This window comes from Artemia franciscana, chromosome 1, assembly GCF_032884065.1.
Source record: "Artemia franciscana chromosome 1, ASM3288406v1, whole genome shotgun sequence".
In the NCBI taxonomy this organism is placed as follows: Eukaryota; Metazoa; Arthropoda; class Branchiopoda; order Anostraca; family Artemiidae; genus Artemia; species Artemia franciscana.
The window spans coordinates 58,842,738-58,870,241 of NC_088863.1; the positions used below are offsets into that span (position 1 = coordinate 58,842,738).

The 27,504-nt window shown below is 34.2% G+C and overlaps 1 protein-coding gene across 3 annotated transcripts in view; it reads left to right on the forward strand.

Moving 5' to 3' along the window:
* The window catches only part of LOC136031961 (adipocyte plasma membrane-associated protein-like), a 35,419-nt gene that overhangs the window by 6,779 nt on the left and 1,136 nt on the right, over positions 1–27,504 (forward strand). For all 3 annotated transcript variants that reach the window (XM_065711986.1, XM_065711995.1, XM_065711977.1), the window contains exons 3-10: positions 2,205–2,328; positions 6,324–6,426; positions 7,578–7,694; positions 18,294–18,459; positions 20,502–20,636; positions 22,535–22,634; positions 25,803–25,988; positions 27,352–27,492. In XM_065711986.1, coding sequence (XP_065568058.1) covers positions 2,205–2,328; positions 6,324–6,426; positions 7,578–7,694; positions 18,294–18,459; positions 20,502–20,636; positions 22,535–22,634; positions 25,803–25,988; positions 27,352–27,492 — 1,072 coding nt within the window. The remainder of the gene's footprint in view (positions 1–2,204; positions 2,329–6,323; positions 6,427–7,577; positions 7,695–18,293; positions 18,460–20,501; positions 20,637–22,534; positions 22,635–25,802; positions 25,989–27,351; positions 27,493–27,504) is intronic.

Genomic DNA, 27,504 nt, shown 5'->3' on the forward strand with positions numbered 1-27,504 from the left:
ACTACTACTACTACTACTACTACTACTACTAATAATAATAATAACTCACTGCAGCACCAAGCCGCCTGAGGCCAACACAGCTACGCAAACTCTTGCTTCAACATAATCTATTCAATGCCTCCCTCTTTACACCCTTCCAGGAAGTTCCTATTTCCTTTAAATCTTTATTCATGACATCTCCCCAATCCAAACGAAGACGACCTGTTTTCCGTGTAGCCCCGGACGGCTGGCCAAAAAGGACAATCTTTGGCAATCTGTCATCCTTCATCTGCAGAACTTGGCCTAGTCATCTCAGCCTTTCTTTCATTATAGCCCTAGAAAGTGGGATTAAACCACATTTTTCTTACAATCTACTGTTTGAAATACGTTCAGTCAGCCGCTATCCAGAACAATCTGTAGACAATTTCTCTGGAAAACATATAGTAAATTTTCGTCCGCTTTTCGGAGTACCCATACTTCAGAGCCGTATTTGACCACTGTAAGCACTGTAGCTTCCAATATTCTAGTCTTGGTTTGCATATCTTCCTATTCTTCCAATTTTTTTTTTAAATGTGAAAAAATACCCTGAGCCTAACCTATTCTACTTTTAACATCTTCACTGTTCCCACCGTCTTTAGTGATAATACTACCAAGGTAAGTGAAGTTGTTTTGATTTCTCTTCGATTCATGCATGACTTCTATTTATTACTTTTTTTATGTTCTTTTTATGTTTGACTATCTTCTCCATTGAGATTCTCGTTCTTTCTAGGTTTGTGTCGTTTTTTTTTTCTGTTCTTTTTTTTGGTTTTAGGTTTGGTAATTATTGTTTGTTTTAAAATGATTTTCTATATGCATTACAATTTTCTCTTTTTCGTTTTTACATCTTATTTTTCGTCCAAAAACTTTGTTTTTCATCTTACTTTTTAAAAACAAAGAAAACGAAACAATAACGTGACCACAGTTCAGGGTGGTCACCATTTTTGTTCTTTTCAACAGCAAAAATACAGACACTTTTTTTTTACTAGCCTGAGGATTGTTACAATATAGATTTCTAATGGAGAAATTGGGGAGTTATTTCTTATTTCTTAAATATGTTTAATTTCCATCAAATTTGGTATTTGAGGCCTTCTGTACTTGTTGATAATGAATCTGATGGTCAATTTATGAACTCTAAATCCAGAATAAAAGCTTGCTAGAATTCAGATTTTAAGACAGTGTTTGATGTTCATCAAAATTATTGTACAGGAATATTTGAACTTGTTGCTTTCAAGTACGTGGCTAATATTGCAATTTGGAAGTCCAAAATCAAAGCAACTAAACAACACGTTTCATTTTTTTGTTTACATTCAACGAAATTACTAAGTAGGTTGACTACAAATTTGTTTGTTACATAATTTATGGCTGATACCGCAATGTGCTAGTTTTAACCCCAAAAAATACAAGAAAACGAGATTTTCTAGTGTTTGGAATGCATATAAGCTTTCCTGTGATCTTTTAAACTAATATATGGAACAAAGGAAAAATAGCTGAAAGGTGAAAGTTTCTTTATAATTTGTAATATTTTAGCTGTGATATAAGCAGCATCATGCCTTGTTTTCTTTCATTTATTTTACGAAGGATATTTCCGTCTGCCAACTAACCTAATAAACAAAAAATTGAGCCAGCAAAATAAGTCTGATCTCCTAGCAATTGTCCCTAGGGTCAAGGGGACTGTGCGTTGTTGCCTCGAACCTGATCCGAAAAGGAAAAACAATTGTGAATGTCTCATCTTTGCTGTTGCTATTCCGTACCAGTTCGTAACTGTATGTGTACGTAACCAGTCGTAACAGTTGGTCAAACAAAGCTCTTTTTAAGTTAATTGCAAGTATTTCCCAGTCGTTGTTAGTTCTGACGAGCATTGGTTATTGGATCCCATTGGATTTCATTGAGTAAAGGTGAAGGGTTGTTCCCCATTCTGTCTAAGCATAGCCAAAACATCAAGTATTATCTAAATAGAACTTCAAAGCATTGTCTTATGTGGAGCTTGTAACCAGTAAAAATTTGCATGATAAATGAAATGATTTCTTCAAGATTAAATCAATCAATCAATCCTCTATTAGACTTTACACTAAAAACGCAGTTCATTTGTATTTTTTCCTAAAATTCATTTACAAAAAAACTTACAATAAATTTGTATAAACTGCTGCCATAAAGCATTTATCTGCATGTATTTTTTTTCCTTTTAGACTCCCAAGGCCTTTTAGTGCATCAGGACATTTGAGTAGAAATAATCTTCTAGCATCTGCGCAAAATCTTTTTGTTGGAGAAATTCATGGACCAGAATCTGTTGTTGAAGTTGAAGATCCAAAGGTGAATATCCATTCTATAGTTGATTTATTAGACAGAGAGATGAGGCCATAACCCTGGGGTATCCCGTGGCACCTCCCAATTTTACAAGAAATTACACTTTCAGTTGGTGCATATTCACATACTTGGCACATATTGGTTTGTTTGTAGAACTGTAAAACATTCAAAAAATGTCGAGTTTGGTATATCTTTTGAAAATCTATACATTTTCTACTTCTACAAGTATGAATAATTTAAACAAATACTGTAAGTTGCCTCAGGTACTTAAACAAAAAACTTTAGCAAAAATAATAACAAATCGTTAAGCAAAACGAAAAAACGTTCGTTTGTTTACAGCTTCAGATATTTTTATTATAATTTAGTTAATTTGACACCTTTATTGGTAGTTGTAAGTAAATGATAGGTTAACTCTCATTCAGGTAGGTACAAAGTTTTTTTTGTAATTGGGGGGGGGGGGGCAATTTCTTCAAAACAGCCAAAACCAAATAATTTGTATGAAAATGATTTTTATGTTATTTTTGGGGTAGGGTGACTTTTATTTCCAGTAGGAAAAAATTACTTATTATTACACAACCTAAATCATTTTTCGATGTAATTAATAGTTCCAATGGGATTGCTATCGGGTAAATATCACAGTTTTGGATTATATTAGTTTTTTTTTAAGAATTTTCTTTTTTTTTGAATTTTACTAGAAATTGAGTATATTCCAAACTATAATTTAAAACTATAGCTTTTTCTTTACTCAAATTTTCCACTCAAAGGAAAAAAACGAGCCAACGAACCGCTTTGGAGCCAGTCCTAACTAATCACTTTTTACACTTTTTTTTAGCTTTGACTATCAAAATACCTGATTCATTCCAACTTGATAGTTATAAAAATAATCCTCAATAATAACTGCTAGTCCAAAAAAAATTTAAAAAAAACTGTAAAAATGACAAAAAAGACTTTTTGCCATCAAAGGATTAAGAATTTTTGAAAGTAAATTCGACTAATTTAATTTTAGTATATGCCCAAGGCAGTTTTCAACACCCGTGCATCTAAGCAAACACCCAAAAATTCTCTACATGTTTCCCACCGAGTGATTGGTGCATTTTCAGTAATTGATCTAATTTTATATATGTTTGACTTGACTCACATAAATCAAACTATTGTATGCTAGTTCACTTCAACTTACAAACATCAGTGCATATGCAGATACATAAGATGCTAAGCTTGAGACTCTAGAGCTAGGGTTGAAGACATAAAGTTACGAATACCCTTAGCAAGCAGTGCTTAACCGTAGGTGCAAAAAAGATACAGCCATTAGAGAGGGGGATTCAGAACATTGTTTCTAGGGGTATGGTAAAAACTAGAAAAATTTGCATTTTAGGCTGCACTTACTTTATTTTCCAGGGCTTGGGGTGTGTCTAAGGAATCAAGTGCTTCAGTGAAACCTACCGAGATTAGTCTACAGAATCTGATTAAAATATCCTTAATGTTTTTAAATGTCAGTTCGTTCGCACTATTAATTGTTCAATAACGTTTTTTTTAAACATGTTTATTAATGCTTGTGTTTGCACACTACAGAACTATCAACTATATATATATTAATTCTAAACATACTGGAGGAGTTGTTAGTGAATTTATTACAATAATTTTCTATCTGATATCAGTCAACTGACTGATATCTGATATAAGTGCTCAAATACTGAATACCTTTGTATATACCGTGGGAAAGCGAAATTAAATGATTTCAAGAAGACCATACAAGACAAAAGAAGTTTGGTCTTAAAACATAAATTGAGAATTATTTTGACTAGTTATATGAGCTACTTTTAGAAACAATCTACGCATGGAGTCACTACTGGTTGGTGCGCTTTTGGTTCGGAAACTTCGGATGCACCCTTACTAGTATTTAGCTTGAGGTAGTCAGTGAGAATAGAGATCTACGTATCCTTTTTTTTGATCATCTTAGATTCAATTCCTGTGCCAATGTTGTTGATCCTTTTGATCCAACCAAATACTATGAACATAAATAAATTCTTTGCATGCAAATTAGTCTTTACTTACAAAGTCGTGGCTGAAAGAATCTGAAACCTGCTGAACCACCAACTTCAACCTCGGTGTTCTGCGATTCTTGGTCACCAGATTAAAAAATGAGCCATAAATTGACTACTGAAAGGACTGAATGACTGAAACGAAAATTAACAAATTAAAAATTAGTAAAAACTTGAAGCACTTTGTACTTACAAACACGTTTCTTGATCGGTTCCAGCAATTATATGAGAGTATGTAGATTGTAACATATCCTTTCTTTCAGTCGATTTCAAATGCATATGTTTTGGTTTTGAACATTAGTTCATGGCAAGCAATTTTAAAATTCTCTGCTCTATTCCCTGCCTTCCCAGCACAAATTTTTTTCAACAGAGAAAGTTACAACCTCGTGCTTTGGTCCCGAAGCCTAATTATTAAATTGTTATGACCTCTTGTTATGCTTCATGGGTTTTTCCCGTGTTGAAACTAGCTGGACATGCAAATGACCCTCTAGTTAGAATTGAGACTGGGGTCGGCACATTCATTTTATGAGAATGACAAAGCCTCTTGTTAAGGAGTCCAAAGGTGTGCCACAGAAGTGGTTGGGGAACTCCATTTCCCAACACAAAAAGAGCGCTTGAGTCATGTAAAGCTGCCAAGCACTTCCTTTAGATGTAAATAAGAAGATAACTTCTTTGGCCATAAATTAATAATAATAAAAAACATACTCTTATCTTATGTTGTAAACCACTACCTCTGCTAGGAGTCAAGAGAAAGAGGCCAAAGAAAGTCGTCAAGACGTTCCTTCGCAAACACGCCAACGAAGTAATTTCTTCTTCAGTAGACTTACCAGCTTCTAGAATTCTCTCAAAGAAGATGTGAAATTTACGGTCAGTTACGATGCTTCCAATACTAGGCCCAAATATCAGCAATGTCTAGTGGAAGCATAATTGGTATGCTATGGAAGTTTCGACTTGTCAGTAATGTGTGTTTTACTCCGTGCACAATATGACAGGTTACAACTAAAACCGGAAGAAGGGGTTGTGGCCACTACCAAACCCTTGCTATTATGCTTAAGATCGATTTCTTGTCCCTGTGCTTCGATATTTAAAAAACTGTCTTTTTCGTTAAAAATGATATAGGAAGTGATCACCACTTCAGTTCCTTGTTACCAGCGAATGTATTCATCCAGATTCATTTTGGATGAAAACTGGAGTCTCATACTGTAGGGTTTCCTATTTGTACCCCCCCCCCTCTCTTCAAGCTAATAATATTCGAATCCGAATCAGCAGGAATAGACACTTTTGTTTGACATAACCTCGTTTGTTACTTCAGAAGGCCACAGGAACTTGAAGCTACTTAAACTTTGTACATATATCTATGTACACAAAATCAAATGTATGTCATGCATGCATTGCTAAACTTCTTGCCATGGCTGGAATTTTAAGCTTGGGGAGGTAGATTTGGTGCTCCAAAAGAGGAGTTTTATACAGGAGGGTAACTCTTCACTGGGAATTTTTCAAATACTTTCAAAAAGATAGTGATCATTATTAATAAGAGCGTAATCTTTTTGCTAGGAATTTTCCGGAAGAGGGAGAAATTTCACTTGATTTTCCTTTTTTTTTAGATCCCAGCAATCATATATATATATATATATATATATATATATATATATATATATATATATATATATATATATATATATATATATATATATATATATATATATATATATATATATATATATATATATATATATATATATAAATATATATATATATATATATATATATATATATATATATATATATATATATATATATATATATATATATACATATATATATATATATATATATATATATATATATATATATATATATATATATATATATATATATATATATATATATATATCAACGTGAAAAGAATATTCTTTTACGCATATTCTATTTTATAAAATTTTGAATAATTCTTATTTTTAGCATGGAGTATCTGAAGTTTATACAGGTATTCAAGGAGGTGCTATTCTAAAAATAGTTGATGGAGGAAGAAAGTACGAAGTAGTTGCTCGGACTGGACACTGTGGTAATTGTCTTTTATCTCTGATTTCTTTGCAGTCTTTCTTTGTATTCTTAAGCCTGTGTTAGTTTTGCGAGGTACGGTTCCTTAAAAGGGGTCGAGCAACGTTTATTTATTTTGCTGAGGATTTTCAAATTAGAAAGCGTTCGTATTTAAACAAAAAGGTACACGACTCAGCAGAAAATGTGGTTGAAATAAATAAGATTGTAAGGGGTGTTTATGTTGTTTGTTGTTTTTTTTTTCTTAAAGACGCCAACCCATATAAAATCTGATCAAACACCAGCAGAGTTACTGGTTATAATTTACAGATGATAGTCCCACATTCTATTTGACTTCTGTATGTGTCATTTTTTCATTTTTTACATTACTAAATGTTGTTTCCCAGGCAAAATTTTTAAGGAATGTTTATCCTAGCTACAAGTCCCTTGGACAAGCGTTACCTATGGAATTTCGCCTCTCTTGTGTCGTCTTTCTTGTGAATAGACACAATTTAATATTATTGTATCAAATCCTGCCTGGATAAAATAATCGAAATCAGTCATTTTTTTTAATAGAATTTTATGTGAAACAGATTATCCGATATATTAATATACAAAACTTGCCTTAAAAACTCCATAATAAGGTATAATGAAAATTTTATGACGACGACATTGTTAATGTTCAAGCATCATTTCCTGCTAATGCAGTTAATTTTCATTGTTTTATATTATTTACCCTGTAGATTTTTCATAGCTGTATACTATTAAGTAACCATGTTTTTCCTGGATAAGGGGAAGAGGGGACGGGACTGAACAACTTCGCAAAGTGATGAGAAATACAGTGTATCATGCCAGATCTGTCGATTATCATATTCAGATGCCCTTCTCATATTTTGTATATGAGTCACACAGTCATTTCTTAAATACTCAAGCTTTGGTTCAAAATTCATCGCAAGAATTTATTTCCAGAAGCTTTATTTCCATTCGAAATAATCTGAACTAAATTGAAAGCATAGAACCAAATCTATATGGTGTATATAAAAAGCATAAAATACATCTATATATTTATATATCCTTAATTTTTGATAAAACCTAGGAAATGCCACCATTTTTATTAAATAATTTTGCCTGGATTACACTTGTGAAGAGTACAGGAAACTTTCAACTTTGTTTTTGTAGAATACAAATGGGATGCTAAAAATTGTGGCCGACCTCTGGGCCTGCGGAGTGATGGACAAGGAAATATATTAATTGCTGATGCTTACAAAGGAATATTAAGACTCGACCCTAAGTCAGGTATTTTGAGGTTTTATTTATCTTTTCTGTGTGATTCTTAATTACGATTAGTGCAAAAAGGAAAAAAGTTTGATGGTATATTGAAGGTTAAATTTTTTCTAATCATTTACCACGCTTGTTGTATTGAAGAAAGCCTCCCAATGAGATTGTTTTGAGTCGTCTGTACTGTCAGAAAGTGTTCTATACTGATATATCGATGTATCGGTTAAAATTTTGATATTGAAGGCTATATATACAAGTTCATCTCCAATAAGCTAGAATTGTAGTAGCTAGTTCAGTAATGTAGCTTGTTCAGAATTTGTAGTGTGAGGACAAAATAAATGGTCTTTGTTTTCCTTGAGCCAGCGCTTAAAGTATTTGAGTTGAAGTAACGTTCTATGGTATGCGATGTAGAGACCTATCCGACGTTGTTCTTTCAAGCTTTCGCTTTTCCAGTATTTGTATTTGTAGATCAAAAGCTACGTTGTATCGGGTAATCTGAGATAGGTACAGTTATTTCGTTAAAGCTGAACAAAAATCCTTGATCAGCTACCATCTTACATCTTTTCAGTTTTTTTTTTTTTTTTACAAAATTTGTTGACGAAATACATCTAATTTTAAGAAGCTGACAGTTTTATTGTAGAAGTACATATCGCAAAATTCAAGCGCTCCTTGACTCCAGTTTTTTTTATATCAGAAATGCGGTTTGGTAGCACCTTGTATGAATTAGAAATGTGCAATAATTTTCAATCCCTATGATCAAAGCACAAATTGATCACATGACTCATTTTTCAGGCCTGCACCCCTCCCACCGACAAGCTTTAATTGATGGATTTGAATATTTCACATTGTATAAACTGGGATCATGCTAGGTCGAGGGCTCGTGACGCCTCCTATACCCTACCACACCCCTATATATATATATATATATATATATATATATATATATATATATATATATATATATATATATATATATATATATATATATATATATATATATATATTTGCAGAAAGACGGGCAGGTTTGACCTTTCTTCAACTGGAATCGCGTAAGAATTCTTATTCTCTTTTATCAGAGATTAAATTTGGGTTGTTGACCATCCAAAAGCACCCTTTCACTTCCGGTCACTGCTTTTTAGCACAAAGCTTGGTATTTTTATCTTGTATGAGCTGTAATTGGCAAGGATTTACAACCGCTATAAATGGACGACCAGGTTGGGTCCCAGAGCCCTTTGAAAATCTCCCTCCATCGGCGCAAACTTCGTAGCAGAATTGTAGACATGTTGCTCCTTATTTTATTCAGAATCCTGCAATCTTGCAGCGTTTCAGCGGGAAATATAAAAAAAAAAAACGCCTTCTAGGTATTAAAAAATACATATGTATTTATGCATGTACTTCTATGAGGCCACTACAAGGAATTTCAGTCAATTTGATCGGAGGCATAAAGTGGTCCCGTGGATCCTAAAACCCCTCTCCCTTCCCTGTTTTTTTATGGTGCAATATTGGTAATAGCGGGCATCAGATTAAAAAAAAAGAAACATGGATGAAAAATCAACAGCAAATAAGCCAAAAACAAATGGAACCAAACAATTTCAGAATGGGATGCTTTCCTTTGAAGGTATAATTGTCTTTGAGAATCAACAGATTGTCAATGTTTGAATTTTTACGGACAAAAAGCATTTACAGTCTTATACTAATTATTTTTGCTTATTGATTTTCTCGGTTCAGTATTGCAACACTGAAGAACATGCGGAACCGCCTAAAAACTTCATAATTTTTGAACAACCAAACGAAAAACCAAGGAAAGTCTCGGGTATGAATAGACCTAGTTTGGGCTCAGGAGGTAAATATGTGTTTACTTGATGGTCTTGGTGCTTCAAATACTGAAATACCTGGTCCTTATTGGATTGAATCGGGGGGGGGGGTATCACTTAAGCTTTTACCTACAACAGAACTACTCTTCCGGTCCAAGCCTATTTTTCAAAGAGCTGTATTTTAAGAGGACCAATTGTCCATTCTAAGCGACAATGATGACTTTTTAATATAAAATGAGCTATTCCTAGTTTGTAAAATGTTTTCATAAATTTACAGTATTCATCAGACAATTGGTCTGACCATTTACATTTCCAAATGTGAGGTTTCAGTTTGAAAGAAGTCAAACTAAAATCTGTTTTTCGGTACTCGGGTTGGGCCTTTTTCGACGCGAAGTCAGTGTAGTAGCTTGCTAATTTCGATACCCTGGAAACTAAAAGCTAACTAAAAACAGGGTGCCAATTGATAATTCCAGTTTTCGGGAAAATACTGTGGTAATGTAGATGACATGATAGTGCCTACACGTATACAGTATTCCAGAAATCTCATTGCCTGTTAAAACTGTTGTGATAGGACAGAGATCAAAAGTGTATATAGGAGAAAATACACAGGGGAAAAATGTTCATTTATTTGTTACTTCCAACCTAACCCTTCTCCCTCAAGAACTGAAATATGGTCATTAGAAATTCAACATTCATTTGTGAGAAGTGGTAATAGCTATTCCGTTGAAGTAAATTTCGAGATATTCTTATTACTGAGCTATGAATTTGGTAAACATGTCATTCGATGCCGTTTTTATGCTGTTTCCGAATATAATAGTCGTTTTACTCGGAAATCCGATGATAAGCCCTTTATGGACGCTTTAATATGATACGCTTTATCTTATTTTTCGCTATGGAAAAGAGGTTAAAATATTGATTAAAAGTGTAATATTTGATAACAATTCAGTGTTGATTACAATTTGTTCTATGGCTTTATGAGGGTGGTTTAAATCACCTTGAGTTGTTTTCGATGTGCCGCCAAATTGCTTCTGTGATAAATTTTCCTTTTCTCTTCCTTACTTTTTCTCTTCTTTATACATTACTTTTCTTTTTTCCTTGCTCGTCTTTTTCTTTGTTTCTGGCTTTTTCCTATGAGATATAATGTCATTGGTATTCTTTAAAGATGGCCTAGCTTTCACTTTGGCTCTTTAAGTCTTGTAAAAGTATTGTTGACCTTGATGTTGAATGATGAGTATCTATGTATTTATATACCTATGTATCTATTTATCAAACCTATGTATTTGATTAAGACTGAATGATTACACACAGGAAAAGCCTCTGGCTTTTTCTTAGCAGGAATTGGTAAAGAACGAAATACGGTGTCATCACTGTTACTCAAAACGCTCTTTAATGTATGTCATGATCTTGTGTACGGAAATTTAGTTTTTGTCAAAAAATTGATTTTTTTTAATATTGGCTAGTTAATAAAAAAAGCGAGTCGTTACAGCAATCTCCTTTAAAATCAGCCCTTAAATAGCTCTCTACGATGTTGCAGTGCCCTACTAGCTGAGAAGAAGAAAAGAGGGTGCTGATGGTGATTCCCATGCAAAAAAAATGATTTTTCTTGTTGTTTAAGCCAAAGGATTGAAAATTTCTTGTATAGGGTTTTTGGCCAATGCAATTCCAATTTTACTTTTTTTTTCGATCAAACGCCGTTTTTAGGGGCTTTAGACTTTTTTTTTATTATTGGTCAACACTTTTTAGTAAGAGTCTAGTGAACGCCGTAATAACGTATAATTCAGTATTCAGAGGAAATGTCAGTCTTATTTTCTCTGCCCCCCGCTTAGGCCAATCAACGTTATTATCTTACAAAAAAGTCTCCAATTCTATTGCTAAAATTCAGGTAAAGAACCATATTAAAGCCTAAATATCACAGAAATTATTATGAATGAACAAACGAAACCTGAAACAAATAGAATTAAGAATGTGTAATCACAACAAAAAGGAATTCAAAACTTATCCGGAGGGTAAAGTGTAAGGGTTGAATAAATGGGTTGGAGGAAGAGTGTTCGCTGCTGTGTTGACCTCGGGAGGTTTGGTGCTGCAGTGAGTTATTAGTAGTAGTATTATATTCTCTGTCTTTCAGATTTTTTTTTTTTGCGTACTTTGTAAAAACATTTGTATGGCTTTTCACTAGTAGGCCTTAATGTTTTCATTTGACTAGTACGACTACCATCCTGACAGAAGTGATTGAATAATTAAACATCGAACGAACAGAAATTACTATGAACGAAGAAACAAAACTAAAACAAATAGACTTAAGAATGTTTAATCACAACAAAAAGGAATTCGAAGCTTCTTGGGAGGGATAAGGTGTAAGGGTTAAATAAGTGGGGTGGAGGTAAAGCGTGGGCAGCTGCGTTGGCCTCAGGAGGTTTTGTGCCACAGTGAGTTAGTGTAGTAGTTGTACTACCATCTAAGGCTTTCAGACTAATTTATTTTAGCGCACTTCAATTGTATGGCTTTTGACCAGTAGGCCTTATAATTTTCATTTGACTAATACGATTATCATCCTGACTGAAGCGCTTCATATATATGTCTATTATATATGACCATTCCTCGTGGTGAAATGTCAAGTGTTGAACGATTTTTGGAATTGAAGCTCTTTTTATGTCTTCACACTTAAATACCATTATTCTTAGGTATTTGTTGATTTTACTTATCTGAGAAAAGTTCTTCTTGCCTTATTCAACCACATGTGGTTTTTTGCTGGTGTGGATTGTCAGCTGTTACAAGTTTCACATTTGTATGACTTTCACCTGCATGGGTTCTCATGTGTCTAGCATGATTGCCACGATGGCTTAAACTCTCGTAACAATATGACACACTTAAATGGCTTTTTACTGTTGTATATCCTTTGGTATTTAGTAAGATTATCTTTCTTTGAAAAGTTCTTTTTTTGCATTTGTCACACTTGTATGGCTTTTCACTAGTGTGGGCTCTCAATTGTACAGTAAGATTATTATTATTATTATTATTTTTACATTAAAGTCTCCGTTGTATATGTCACAACTGTATGACTTTCAACTGGTGTGGCTTCTTATATAAGTAGCAAGACTACAATTTTGGCTGCCGCTTACATATGTCACATTTGAATAGCTGTTCACCAGCAAGGGTTCTCATGTCTACAGTAAGGGAATACTTTTTGTAATAGAACTCGGCTTACATGTGTCATACTTGAATGTCTTTTCACCACTATGAATTCTCATTCGTTTAGTGAGGTTGCCTTTCTCACTAAAACCTCAGTCGCATATCGTCGCCTAAAAGTGGTTGTGCCGAAAATGATAATTTTGTCGGAACTGAGCCACAAACTCTATCATGTATAAAAAAAAATATCTCTCGAATGGTCTAATTGACATTGCTGTAGCCTTGATTACACCAGAGTCTAGCCTATTGAGGCCATTGCCCAGTGTGTCAGCATTGAGCGTTGTGGAAAAGTTGCTGCCTCATTTGCCTTCTAGCACAGCAGTTGAGTTGCCAAAGTAGCAGTGAGCAAAAATAAAAGACGTGGAATGGCCTTATCGTTTCATGCGAAGAGTAGATATGGCATATGTGAAAGGTGTTATAAGGAAGCTGTAACAGAGCTGAGGCACCTAGTACTTTAGCTAAGATCACAGCTTGTTCCGAAGCAGCCTCTGCCTCCGAAGGTTAAAAACTGAAATTCCAAGGAGCTTGTTGCTGAGTGAGACCTCTCACTGATGTTTTTTTATATTTTATTTTAAGACCCACTGTTAATTGTAGAAATTAAAATTTGTCTCTCAGATGACATATGTTTTGGCGAAAGTCGCCTTTCTTATTCATGCTGAGTCAGTTTGCCATACCTTACCTGTGTTCCAGAATTTTCAGGTGGTATTGCCGAAACTGACATTTATTCCGTTTCATCCCGGGAACGGCTCACCTTAAGCCAATAAAAACAAGCGCAACGATATGAGTGATTTTTCTTCTTAATCTTTTGAAACAAAAACCAACTATTTAATTATAGCTGATTCTGAGATACCAACTCGTTTTCTCTGGTTTTCGGAAAACAGATTCGGCAGAACCGCTTTCAGGTTGAATGGTCTTTGCTTTCAGTGTAGGAGTTCCAAGACGGGCAGCAAGAACACTATTTCGATTGAAACCCCATTTGCATATATTACAGTTAAGACACTTTTCATCGGTCTGAATTCTCAAGTAGTTAGCATGATTAGTATTTGTATATTGTTTCTTGTCATTTTGAAAGGCTGTATCGTTCATCTGATTTGAAGCTTCCTCTACACCTTTGTTTGTTTGTAAATTCAGCCCGTCAGGCTTCTCCGCGGTCAATTTGTCACTGGAATGGTCAATTGAAGAAATCCGTTTATTTCAGATCTCAGTTTCAGTCTGATCCGTTGGAAAATAATTGGTTTTATTTGTAAATACGAATTCATTATGAGATGGTTGTTCTTTCACAATAAATTCAAAGTCATCAGAATCTGGCCCATCCCTAGAAAATCCGACTTTGCAAATACCTGACTCAAGTTCTTTAGCAATTGCGGGTGCTTCTTCAGCTGGTATATTTTGACTTATGAATAGCATTCTACTAAATCTCAAGCCTCGGCTTGCGCAAATTTTTAGACCTCTCTGATCATTAATGATCTATCTATTTTTGTTTCATTCATCATATTATTACTTCGAAAAAAAAAAAAATACCCTACTGGAATTAGGAAACGGGTCATCAAAATATTTTGTTGTAAAAATTCCTGTTTGGGAAAATACTATTTTTAGTAAACTTCAATGTTACGTCCAAGTAAGAGCAAGTTCCAAACCTCTCCTAAGATTCTGTATTTTTGGGGGGGTTTTATGGCACTTGGTATCTACCAAGTGACATATAGCGATCGCAAATTCTGTCGGTCTGTCTGTCTATCCCGGTTTTGCTACTTTAGGCACTTCCAGGTAAGTTAGGACTATGAAATTTGGCAGGCGTACCAGGAACTAGGCCAGATTAAATTAGAAATTGTCTTTTCACCGTTTCGACCATTCGGGGGAGGGGGAGTGGGGGGACGCTTAAATCGGAAAAATTAAATAATGAGGTATTTTTAACTTACGAACAGGTGATCGGATCTAAATGAAGTCTGATGTTTGGAAGGATATTGTGTCTCAGAGTTCTTATTTTAAATCCCGATCGGATCCGGTGACATTGCGGGGAGTTGGGGGGGACCTAAAATCTCGGAAAATGTTTAGAGTGGAGGGATCGGGATAAAACTTGGTGGGAAAAATAATCACAAGTCCTAGATACGTGATTGACATAATCGGAATGGATCTGCTCTCTTTGGGGGAGCTGGGGGGACCGGAAATCCTGGAAAACGCTTATAGCGACGAGATCAGAATGAAACTTGGTGGGAAGAATAAGCAAGTCCAAGATATGTGACAGAAATAATCGGACCGGATCCGCTCTCTTTGGTAGTTGGGGGGGGGAAACAATTCGGAAAAATTAGAAAATATGAGATATTTGTAACATACGAACGGGTGATCAGATCTTAATGCAATTTGATCTTTAGAAGGATCTTGTGCTTTGGAACTCTCATTTTAAATCCCGGCCAGATCCGGTGACATTGGAGGGAGTTGGAAGCGGAAACCGGAAATCTTGGAAAACGCTTAATACGTGATTGACGTAACCGGACTGTATTTTCTTTGGAGGAGGTATGGGGTGGGGTTAAGGGCTTTGGCAAGTTTGGTGCTTCTGGACGTGCTAGGACGATGAAAATTGGTAGGCATGTCTCGGAGCTGCACAAATTGACTTGATAAAGTCGTTTTTCCCGGTTCGACCATCTGGGGGGCTGAAGGGAGAGGAAAAATTAGAAAAATTGAGGTATTTTAAACTCACATGTGGGTGATCGGATATTAATTAATTTTGATATTTAGAAGGACCTTGTGACTCAGAGCTCTTTTTTAAATCTCGACCGTCATTAGGCCTCTGATTTTTCTTTTAAAACAATCTATTGATTTTTAGATTTTTCCCAGAGGTCATACCATATGAGCTCTTGGCTCTTCCGACCTCGTCACAAGTGCAATATGAGCTCTTAGCTCTTGTTTATCAAAAATCTTATTTTGATATTGTGTTTTGTTAATTACAAAACACACTAGATTTAGCAATTTCATTTTAAAATGAGCAATTCAACAGTTTTTTATCATGTTCCTGTGTCCCACTAGCATCAGAGGGGGGGGGGAGAGGACACATCAGTCCTTCCAATGCCAAAAAGAGATTTCCTTTATTGTTCAAGCCAAGGGATATTCCTTTTCTCATTGTTAAAGTGAGTATTAGTTTCCGGCGTAGGATTTTCGGCCAAGGTAATTTCAATGTTCTACTCTTTGTTTTGATTTAGCGACATTTTTAGGGGTTTCAGGCCGTTATTTGGTCGTTATGGGCCGTGGTTCGTCCCTTATTAGTTTGCAGCTACCGCTGTAACCATGTTTCCTTACTAGGTTGTAGCAACTGCTGCAACCACGACCACTATGAATAATCAAAGGTACTTACGTTGTATTATCTTGTCAAAATGTAAGTGAGCTGCATCATCATGCACGTCATGATTTAGTTTTGTCAGAAATTGCATTTTTTTTTAATATTTTGGTTACCATGGGGTAGAGTTCATTCTTTACTATAAAATGCTAAATAAACTCATTATTTTTCTGTCATCAGCAGAAACTTTAATGTGTCCTTCCCTATAAATAACGCTCCGACCATCACCATCTAGTCTTCTTGACACTCCACCGAAATAATAACTTAGTGAATTTGTACACGCCCTCGTCTTTGGGCGTAGTAATTTGCTATATAATCTTGCAATTTGATACTGCCTTATATACAAATCAGTTAAAACGTGGTTCGTTCTTTACTAGGAAAAAGTAAAACATGAAAAGAAATCCATAGAGCGCGCTTTGCTCTTTCCATAGGTGGCTGGATTGTACTGCTTTTGGCTTATTAAAGATAATTACATTACTGGGATTTGGGGCAAAGACATTACCATTTTAAAAGCGATAACATTAACTAATGTAATATGATAATGCACGAAGCCGCGTTAATACCCATTAATTAAAACTAAATTTAGTTTTTGGCGACACATGTGATGTTAAAAGCTTACAAAAAAACTTAAGTTGTTATTGTAAGTAATTATTATGCCCCGCCTTCTAATTTATTCGCTCTCATTATTCTTGACACTGGTTTTAATCAAGTTGGTTTCAAGAGAGGTTTGGGATGTGACCACGCCCATGCATCTTTCAGCAAAGCTATTGAAGAAGCGAGAATCTCAGGTCAACCGCTATACGCCCTCTTGATTGATATCAAAGGGGCCTTTGATAACATTTCTCATGCATCTGCTCTGCACACTTTAATCCATGCTGGATTGCCCCTAGCTGTCATACGAGTCCTTCGCTCTTGGTATTCTGGTTTAAAGATCCGTATCTGTCCGAGTTCGTCTTCATCTCAGTCCAAATTAATTCAAGTGGGTAGAGGAATTAGACAAGGAGGAATTATTTCTCCTTATATATTCAATTCTTGTTTAGCTACTGCCCTTAATTCTCTTTCCTGCTCTTTTGTTTCATTATCTCGAAATCTGTCTTGCATTGCATATGCTGAAGACATTATCCTTCTAAGTCGGTCCAAGTCTAGTCTTGTTTCTAATTTAATATTTTGATTAATTGTTTAAAAGGTTTGGGCCTTTCTATCAGTTTTGAAAAATGTCAATTTTTTGTTGTAAATTGTTTAGAGGATAATGTCAGGGCGACTCTCGATTGCGGCAATGGTGTTATTTTTCAGTCGTCGCCAATAGTCACTTATTTGGGATTACCTTATGCTGCCTCCAAAAGAGATTTTAAACCAGTCCTAGTTCAGCATGTTCAGATGAAATTACGCAAGGCATTTGGTCTTTTAATTCGTTTTCGGGGTCTTTACCGTCGGGACGTCCTTGGTCGTATGTATAGTGCTGTTGATCTGCCTCACATATTGTTCCCGTCCCTCCTCTTCCGAAATTTCAGACCTTCTGATCTTTCGCCCATTAAAGTTTCTTATTTTAAATTTTGTAAATTTTTACTTGGTTTCCCCCTTTCTTTTAGTAACACTGAGATTGTTTTAAAGCTTAACGTGAAGGATCCTGTAGTCTGTAGGCCACAATTTATTTCCTTTTTTAGTAACAGTTCTGGCTCTTCATGATTTATAGGCTAAACTATTTAGCAAGTGTTTTTGTATCTTTTTTTTAAGTATTTGATCAATATTTGATAGGTTTTGATTGTAAGTGCTATCATTTGTTTTTTCTTTATATTATATTGTAGAGTACTCCTCATTTTTTTAGGGAAATAAAGAAAATAAATAAATAAATTCTTGTGTACGTGAATAGGCACATATCTTGTATAGCACATTCCGCCATGGTACATGTTAATGAGCCAACAGAAACCTTATAAAAAATGTTTTAGAAGGAATTTCTAATGAATCACTCATTATATAATCTTCAAGTAAATGTTGGAAAACAGCAGCCCTTTTTCTTGATGAAGATGATCTCTAGTAAGCCTTTAACTAGAGGCACATGTTAAGATAAGAAATTTTCACTCTTATTTCAGAAATTTTGTAAAAACATAAATAAGCATCTTAAAGCCTCTAATTTTTTTGCATACCTGTGTAGTATCTCTTGTAGTTTAAATCCCTATTAATTCAAGTTCTCTGCTTAGCGATTTTTCCATTCATGCGCTATAGCCTAATGAGTGTACAATTTTAATTGAATTTTTTTATGTTGTATGTGTAAATTATTGCTATCTTTAGGAGAATTAGTTACCTTGGTTAACTCCTCAGAACCAATTGAAGGGCGGCCTCCCGCCCTCCCTAACAGTGTCGAGATGGCTTCTGATGGTGTTATATACTGGACTGATAGTTCAATTTATCCTTTGCACGCTGGGGCTATGGCTCTTTTTGGGCAAGCAACAGGACGGTGAGGAAGTTTTGCTCAGATAATTGAACTGGTGGAGGTGCTATGATTTGAAATATAAAGTTAGCTGTGAGAGTTTTTAGTGAGCTTAATTTAATGTGGTATTTGGCCTAGTTGGAGAACCATCAGAAGGGTGCCTTTACAGGTTTTTGAATAAGTTTTAATTTACGAATAAGTTTTTGAAAAATTGTAGAACCCAGATTCTGTTGATGCAATTTTTGATTTTAATCCAGTCAGCTTTTTGGGTCCTTGGTTTGATTTATCGATTAAACGAATAGATAGTTGTTAACAGATTGGAACTCAGAAAATTAAGCAAGCTAAGGAATAAATGCTGTAAGAAGGTAATGATCTCTTGTAAAAAAAAAAGAATCCCGCCTTTGTCCTATTCCAGAACCTTGTGGGCTAGCCTCGTAAATTTCAATCTATTGAAATTCAATTTAATTGCTAAAAAAAAGAATCACTACCAAACAGAAATATACGCTTACATGTGTTAATTTATTTGCTAGTCTCTCATATTCGGTATTCGAGTCTCCTTTTGGGGACTTGAATGCTCGTTTCGAACGAGGAAACGGAGACTCGTTTCCTTTTTTGGAGAGTTGAAAATCCTACCAATTTGAGTGACTAAAAGGATAAGGAATTAATTAGTTTCGAGTTAAGTGGCTGACATCTTTGTCTTTCTTACTAAAGCAGTTTTCATTGATGAACTTAAATTTCCTTTTTAATGTGGAAGCAAAAGTGCACCTTTAAATTGCTTCATGATATTTATTAGAACACCTAAACGCAAGTTATACCGTTATGTCATATAAGCCTAGTCCGTTTTTATCAACATTAAATTTTTCTTTTTAATTGTGTGCTGATAATGGCGGAGAAAAAAAGTTTAATTGGGATTTAGTGGGTGATTTGAATGTATTCCAACAGAAATTAAACTAATCATTGCATCGGACTCGTAATTTTGGTTTGAACTTCCGAGAGGATTTTATTTGTAATGGATACAACACAAATGTAATCATGAGCATGTATATCCTGAAACTAAACCTGGATGGGAGCGTCCCCAAATATGAGGGGTAGTTTGTTTTTTCTATATAATAGGTCTGGTCTATTTTTTTCTCCTTTAGTTATGTTTCCCACCCGTATTTTTGTTGTTATTGTTGTTTTTGTATTAACTAGTTTTACATAAAACAGCTTGGTCTTCTTCCCTGAAAGAAATCAAATTATAAAACGTCAGCCCTTTTCAGTGATCGATTCAATTAATCTGTCTAGCATTGAGGATGTAAATAAAGATATTGTAGCAAACATGTAAATAAAAGCTAATGTGGCTAATGTAAATAAGGTCAATGTTTTCACGGCCCCTGGCTATGGAAAGCTTCTAAATATTTGGGGTTTTACAATGATCAGAAATAAGAATGATATAAGTAATAGCTGCAATAGCAGTTTTGGCGTTGTCGCTTGTCTTGGTATCTTTTATGGTCTGCGCTTTGCTTCAAAGCTCTAATTTGGCTTATTTTCGTGCTCATGTAGAGCTGATATATTTTCAGAGTCGTGGGAAAATCGACAAAATAATAATCTTGAAAATAAATATAAGCTCTATCATCTTTACCTGTGTATTAAACAGGAAAGCTCTCTATTTTTATAAGCACTAATCTATTCAATATTACCAAAAGCCATATTTCCCCTTTTTTGTTGTAGCGTCAAATTTCTTTACCTCTCTCTCTCTCTCTCTACCTCTCGCTCTCTCTCTCTCTCTCTCTCTCTCTCTCTCTCTCTCTCTCTCTCTCTCTCTCTCTCTCTCTCTCTCTCTCTCTCTCTCTCTCTCTCTCTCTCTCTCTCTCTCTCTCTCTCTCTCTCTCTCTCTCTCTCTCACTTTTAGTGTTTCTTTTCCCTCTCTCTGTTTCTCACTCCCTCTCCTCTTTTTCGGTCTCTCTATTTATCTTTTCTATTTCCGTCTCTTTCAAGACATATTTTTCATCGATTTTTCATCTTTAAATATAGATATTTCCCATGAATCGTTCTGTTATTTCGATATTTTTACTCTATTCTTTTCAAAGGCTAATTCGATACAATCCTGCGACTGGTGAAAACAATGTTCTGATGGAAGACTTACACTTCGCGAATGGTATTCAGTTGTCTCCTCATGAAGATTTTGTTGTTGTTGCTGAATGCTTCCGTCATAGACTAACGAGGTTTTTTGTTTTTTTTTTGTACTTATATTCTCATTTTGTCAGGTGTTGCAGTGCTTCTATTATCCCCTAATTTTCTGGAGAATCCGTACATTTACCCGAAATAAAAATGGGTTCTCTGAAATTTCTTTGAAAACTAACATTTGTAAAAATATAAAAACTAACTCGAAATTTAAATCACTAATTTTTTACCGTTTAACTTTGGGGTGATTTGGGAGAAAAACAAATATTCTTTTGGAAAATCTCGGAATGACCCCGCAAAATATTGGTATAGTGGAAGCACAGGGTTATGGGTCCTTACCAGCTAGAAGATCATATAATTGTTGGGGTTGTTATCAAAGTACCTAATTTTTAATGTTTTCAAAGTAACTTTAAACAAAACCGTTTGATTTTCAGTTTTTTTTATGTTATTTTCGTAAATATTGGTCTTTATTTTGAAAATACATTTACCATATCATAAGGACCTGTATTAATTTTCTGTATCTGTCTTATGTTCTCTAAAGACTGTTTAGTAAATACAATAACGTATTTAGAGCTCGAAAACTTACAAGGAAGCTAGCATCTGGTATTGAAAAATATAAAATAAAGTAGTTTTTGAACTCAAAATAAATATTTCTTCCATTCTTCATTATCAAAATATTGCAATGTTTTCTATATGGATTCTTACCACCCTCATTTCCTACAGCCGCACAATCCCAGTTCAACGCTCAAAACTTCCATCTCATTTCTTTCTAGTGCTCTGTTTGTCGTTCTCAGGTACCATTCTCATATTTAAATTCATGGAAAAGCGGTGTCGTTCTCTAGAGGCCATTATGTAGCGTAGAGTGCCCAAAATGTTGTTGTCTATGCATACCATCGGATTAGGTTTAGTAGAGAATGTCGAGTGTCACTGCAATGTCAACAAGTAGTCTGTCAGATGCTTGACGGTCGTCATAGCGTTGATAAACAGTTGAAGGATGTTTTTTAAGTGTTGCCGTTACCATTTTGCTTGAATGAAAAGGGGAAATGTGACTTTGACGAGCTAATTTGATGAATATGACGAGCATTGATTTTGTTAAAAATCATGAAGCGTTATATAATATCAAATGAAAAGTCATCCGACTTTTGATGAAGCAAAATTTTTTGGAATAATATCCGGATAATACATCAAAAATCAGTCGTATATTGCTAGTACCAATCTAAACACTAAATCATCATCCAAATATACTCTTCATCATCCAAATATGCTAATAATGAGGTGTCCTAATCATCAGTTTTCCACCTGTGCACAATACACCGCTTGAGTAAGGACTGAGTTACTTCGGTTGCATAAGAGCGGGCTACTTTCTAGGAAACTGGAAGCTAGTAGCTTTTCTTTTACAATCGTTCCATTTGGCTATTACGTTGTTAAATTTTATAAATTTAAAAGAAAAAAAAACGTTGGTTTTGTTTATTCATAGGTATCTGTAGCATCAGTCTTAAAACCTGTTCAGCCCTAAAGTCTTGTTAATAGGTTACATGCGTGGCAAATTCAGATGCCACTAGTATCATTTATTTTTTATTTTACTTACTGTAGTTGAATGCATCCTCGTAGGGATACTCCCAAAAAGCAAGGATTTATACCCACAGATTACCCGTACATTTTTTTTTTCAAGTTTTCCAATTCAATTTTAAAGTAGAATGCACTTTCTGTATTCTCCAGTATTTAAAATTATATCGTGTTTTCTACAAGATGATTGGTTTATCAGATCCAAATCAATATCTTTTTTTATTACTTCAATATCCTAGACCTTGAATGTTTTCTTTCCTTCCTTTCTCTTCCAAGCGTAATCTAAATATTTTAATGTGCTTTATTCATTTAAGACATTTCATACGTGATCCTAGAATAGTTTTAAACTTGCAATTGTTGGTTTATATTTTAGATATTGGCTAAAAGGACCAAAAGGTGGTACGAGAGAAGTTTTTGCCAATGTACCAGGTTCTCCTGACAATCTTAAGCTGTCACCAAGTGGAAACATACTGGTTAGTTCTTTCTTTTTTTTCGGGGGTGGGGGTGGGGAAAAGAATTGTATTAACATAAATTTTCTTTTTTAAATGTATTGTTGTTATGTTAAGGAAAATCTTTATTTTGTAGCTTATTTCACCGAGTCCAGCGCGTAGTTTTTTTTTTACCATTAGGTAATGGTACTTTTCGGCTAGATGGGTTGATTGAATTGAGACTGATTTCTGCGAGATTAATTGAATCGAAGCTTACCCACTTTCAACGACTGTCTCGTCCTCAAATTGGTAAACAAACTATTGTATATAAAAAGAAAGTAGCTAAAAGAGTATTTATTGTTTTTTCAAAAATCCTAACATCTACAAGATTAGACTGAACTACGTAGGTCCAATCAAAATGGGGTTTAATGATGTGTAGGTAAAAAGGCTGAAGTATTGTCTTCTGGTGTAAGCTCAGAAGATAATATTAAACCTTTAGAATCTATTACAGTTCCAAGCTCTTACAACTCCAGTTCTAAGTTTTTGGGTTTCATTCAAAGTGATAGCAAAAAGCGTTTGTTTGATGGGTATAGCCTAAATAAATAAAAAAAAATAGATTTAGGTTCTCTAGGTCTAAGGATAGTTTTAGGTGAGCTGTGGAATTGTGGGTTTAATTACACTTTCTTAGATTGTGACGAACGAATGGGTAAGATGATTAGGCCTCGCTTCACAGATGAAGCGATGAAAAATTGAGATTTTTGGCCAGCCTTTTGAGACAAAACGAGGTATTAGTTAGATTTCCTAATGCGGTCGGAAGAGGAGAAAAGATCCAAAGGAATATAAAACTTAATGGAAGAGAGTCAAAAGTGAAGCTTTGACCAGATCGGGTTGGAAAAAGAGGGTGCATAGTTGTGTTTGCATGTGGTGAACTGCTGCAAGCAGTTGGTAGTAATAGTTGTAATAATTTTATGAATAAAAAACCGATATATTGTGATTTTGTAGAGGTCATATTTAGATGCAACATGAGTGATTACCCAATAAGGATTATTTTTACCAGAAATGTTTTCTGATCTGGATGACCAAGAAATAATGAAATGTAGACTGAAAATAGTTCTTTTTTCCCTTCATCTTTTTGTTGTGACTATGTTAACTAAAATTGATTTAGATCGATACAAGTTTAGGGGATTCAGATTAGCAGGAAGTTAAAAGCAGACAAACCAAAATCTTCAGCACTTGATAATCCTTGTGTTTTAGAAAAAAAAAAAAAAATTTCTTTGGTTTGCATGATGTGTAAATCTGTAATGATGGCAGCAAAAAATATGAGATGCGGAAATTTTTTTTTGACGTTGTTACGAAAGTTTGTAACCAGCAAGGGATCCACACCATTTATTGAAATAAAAAAAAGTAAAAAGAAACTAATTTACCTGATTTGGTTAAGTTGAAATTTGCAAAACTATGTGTATCTAAAAAAGTAAGAAAAACTAGTAATTCAATTTTTTTGGGAAAAACTTTTACAAGTATTATAAAGATCATCCAGAGTTATTGTCGATGCATAGGGTGTCAAATTGACGTTTTATTTTCAAGGGTTTTGAAGGTTTTTTTTTTCTGATTTATTTTCACTATGTAGCACGGTTAGTAATGAAAAAAAAAATATGACAGTATTCTAAAAACTTAGAATTGACGATTTGAAAGCAACCAACGATTTGAAGCAACCAAAAAAAAAATCTAAGAAAATCGCTGTTTTTAGGTGTAAACGGATCTAACAAGGGTTCAGCGAGCAAAATTTGTTTTTATTTTGATGTCCTTGGCACTTTAAAAGAATTGTAGGGAAGGTGGTTTATATTTGAGCTGGTTCCTAGTGATGGTGCTCTTGGAAGGGGTTGCTTATTTAGTCAACTTTCCTAGTAAACTAGCTTGATTGAACCCAGACTCTAATCCTATTTTGTGAGTTTGTAAACCTATGTACTAGTCAAACTTAATCTTTCATCAGATATTCTTGAAAACCTTTATTGAAAATAAGAAAAATACTTCCTCCTTTTTCTGTATTATAACCTAGGTTGTGCCCTAGTACCTTGAAGTAATATCGTATACCAGTGACATTTTGAAAAAGAAAAATAGTAGGTGCTCAAGAATCCTCATCATCGACGGCAAAGAATAAATGAAATCAAAAAAATATTGACATGCTTTTGTTGGCCCTTTTTCAAACAAAAAATAAGAATTACTATAGTTTCGTTGCCCCCCCCCCCCAAAAAAAACAAAAGAAATTTGCAACTAATAAGTGACTACCTTACCCTGAATTCTTGGTAAGGGCGTAAAATATTGGCTCTCCGGAAGGTGATATGCTAGAACAAAAAGAAAGGCATTTTTAAATTGCTAATTTTGAACCACGCATTGCACTCCCGGCCGAAGGCATTGAATCAGGAGATCGGTATTTGCGCAACGCAGATCATTGGTAAGCATGTGGAAAAAATTTTAAAGATTTTTTTGATGGTCAAAGTTGTGTTTTCACAATTCATCCTCACACTCAGCACCTCTGAAGATCCCATATATTGCCTTATCATATATATCGAACTAAAAAAAGTAATGCTAAGATAATGAAATTCTCACTTTGTAATATGCAGCATTTTATAATGATCCGATTATCTTGTCTGCTTTTATTTTTATTCGCATTTTTAACTATTTAAAAAGTATTTGTATCCATATTCAAACAGGCTAATTTGGATATCTTGAATTCTATTGAGTAGATACCCGTTATACAAAGGATTAATCCATGGAAACTACAAATAAATATGTTACCAGGGCTATATTTGGGTCCATTGGAGGGAGGCTGATGGGGTGTATTGTCTTAATAAAGATTACTATATTGGAAAGCGAGCATAAAATTAAGAATCTAATGGAACTACTTTTATTAACCTTTTTCTTTCTGAGGAGCCGTCATTTTACATCTACCAAATTCTTTAATCAATTGAGAAAAAAAGTTATTTCTGTTAATCAAATCATCAAAACAAACAAGAGAGAAAATTCAAAAGAAGTTTCGCTCCTTTTTTTTTGGTTTGGTCTACAAATTGTAGAGTAGATAAATGTCTAGGTGGTTTATATTTTGTTTTATTTGTTCATTGAAAACCATCGTTTCTGTTATGTTTCTTCATCATTTTCTTTTACTTCTCTTTCTTTACTATCTATGTTTTAATCTATTATGTCACCCTTTTTTAGGCAGGAATAGTCGTTCCTCGATTTAGCGAATATCCTTGGTACCTTGACTTTGAAACACTGACAAATAATGCTTGGTTGCGACTAATTGGAATTCGTCCATTTGCTTTAACCAGGATGATCCTGGAAATGGGTGCCGAGTACTTGCCACCTCCCCTCAATACATTTCCACTATGGATGTCATACCATGTAAGTATTTTATAAGTTTCCTTTATTTGTCACCAAAATTTGACAGTCGTTGAGGATACTGAACCGGCTTTTTCATTACTTATTTTTCACTGAGATTAAAGAGTATATTTAACATATAAGAGCGAAAGCTGGGTCTTTGTTCTAGAAAAACCCCCAATTTCGTCTAGTGTTTGACATTTTTTGAATATTAAGGCAAAATAAATGTAATTAGTGTAATTGGAAAAATTATTTTTTACCTCAATTTTTGGAGCAAATACAAATTCGAGTTTGGGAAAAAAAAAGTGCCAAGAAAAGCCAAACGTTTTATGATGTTGGCTTCACTCTTAAAAGGTGCGTAAACTCTTTGATTTTTATGGCATTGCCGGTGCTGAAATAACTATCGAAGCTTCATTCATGTTTGGCTTTAATTATGATTTTATGCTGCTTTTTCGGCTTTGATCCTGCAATCAATCAGGTTTGGACTGTCTACACTTTCATTAGTGTCCTTATATTAAATTAGTCAATGAAATTGTACAGCTGTATGACCTACATTCATTACATTTGACATTAGTACCATCTAATTTCTCGAATCTGGGTACTTGAACTTTTACAAAAGCTACTAAGTAGAATTCAGAGCTCAAATTCATTTGATGAACTGCAACAGATTATTATTATTATTCCTAACACGACCAAAGTGATTGAAACTCTTATCTGCCGAGAGTTTGAACTGGTCCCGCACAAAGGCAGAAGAAGTCGCTATAGGAATTCTTGTCAGTGTTTTTAACCAGTTGTATTTTCATTTAGAGAATATATATATATATATATATATATATATATATATATATATATATATATATATATATATATATATATATATATATATATATTGAATTGAGACTCGAAAAATAGAGAGTGAAATATATATATATATATATATATATATATATATATATATATATATATATATATATATATATATATATATATATATTTTCATATGTAGAAAAATGCACAACCATGCTTATCAATTCTCAAACTAAAAAATTGTTTAGAAAAATATATTTAGATTAGTGTTGTTTGAAATTTTTCACAATAGAAGTGCGGACTTATGATGTGTGACTGGTGATTCGAATTGTTAAATCGTCTTTTTGAAACTTTTTAAGTTTAGAGATATTAGTTGGATTTTTCTCTTTCTTTTATTTATAAACAAGACTATTGACATGCTATGACATACTATTTTCGCATTGTAGCTATGTGTTAGGTCATTTGCTGTAGCTCAAATGTATTTCGATGACTGCTAGTTCTAGTCACCATCAAACACATTGCTGGTTTTTCCTTGTTGCAGGATATGGGTCATTGTAGCGTATTCTTTTTTTAATTTCAGATATTGAGTATGGAGCCATTGTCTTTAATGTTTGGATGGTATGGCTTAATTGTTGAAATTGACTGGGAAGGTGACATCATCAAATCCTGGCATAATCCGTCTGGGACTACCCCAGGATTAAGTGAAGCCTATTTCTCAAAGGTAATTACCTCG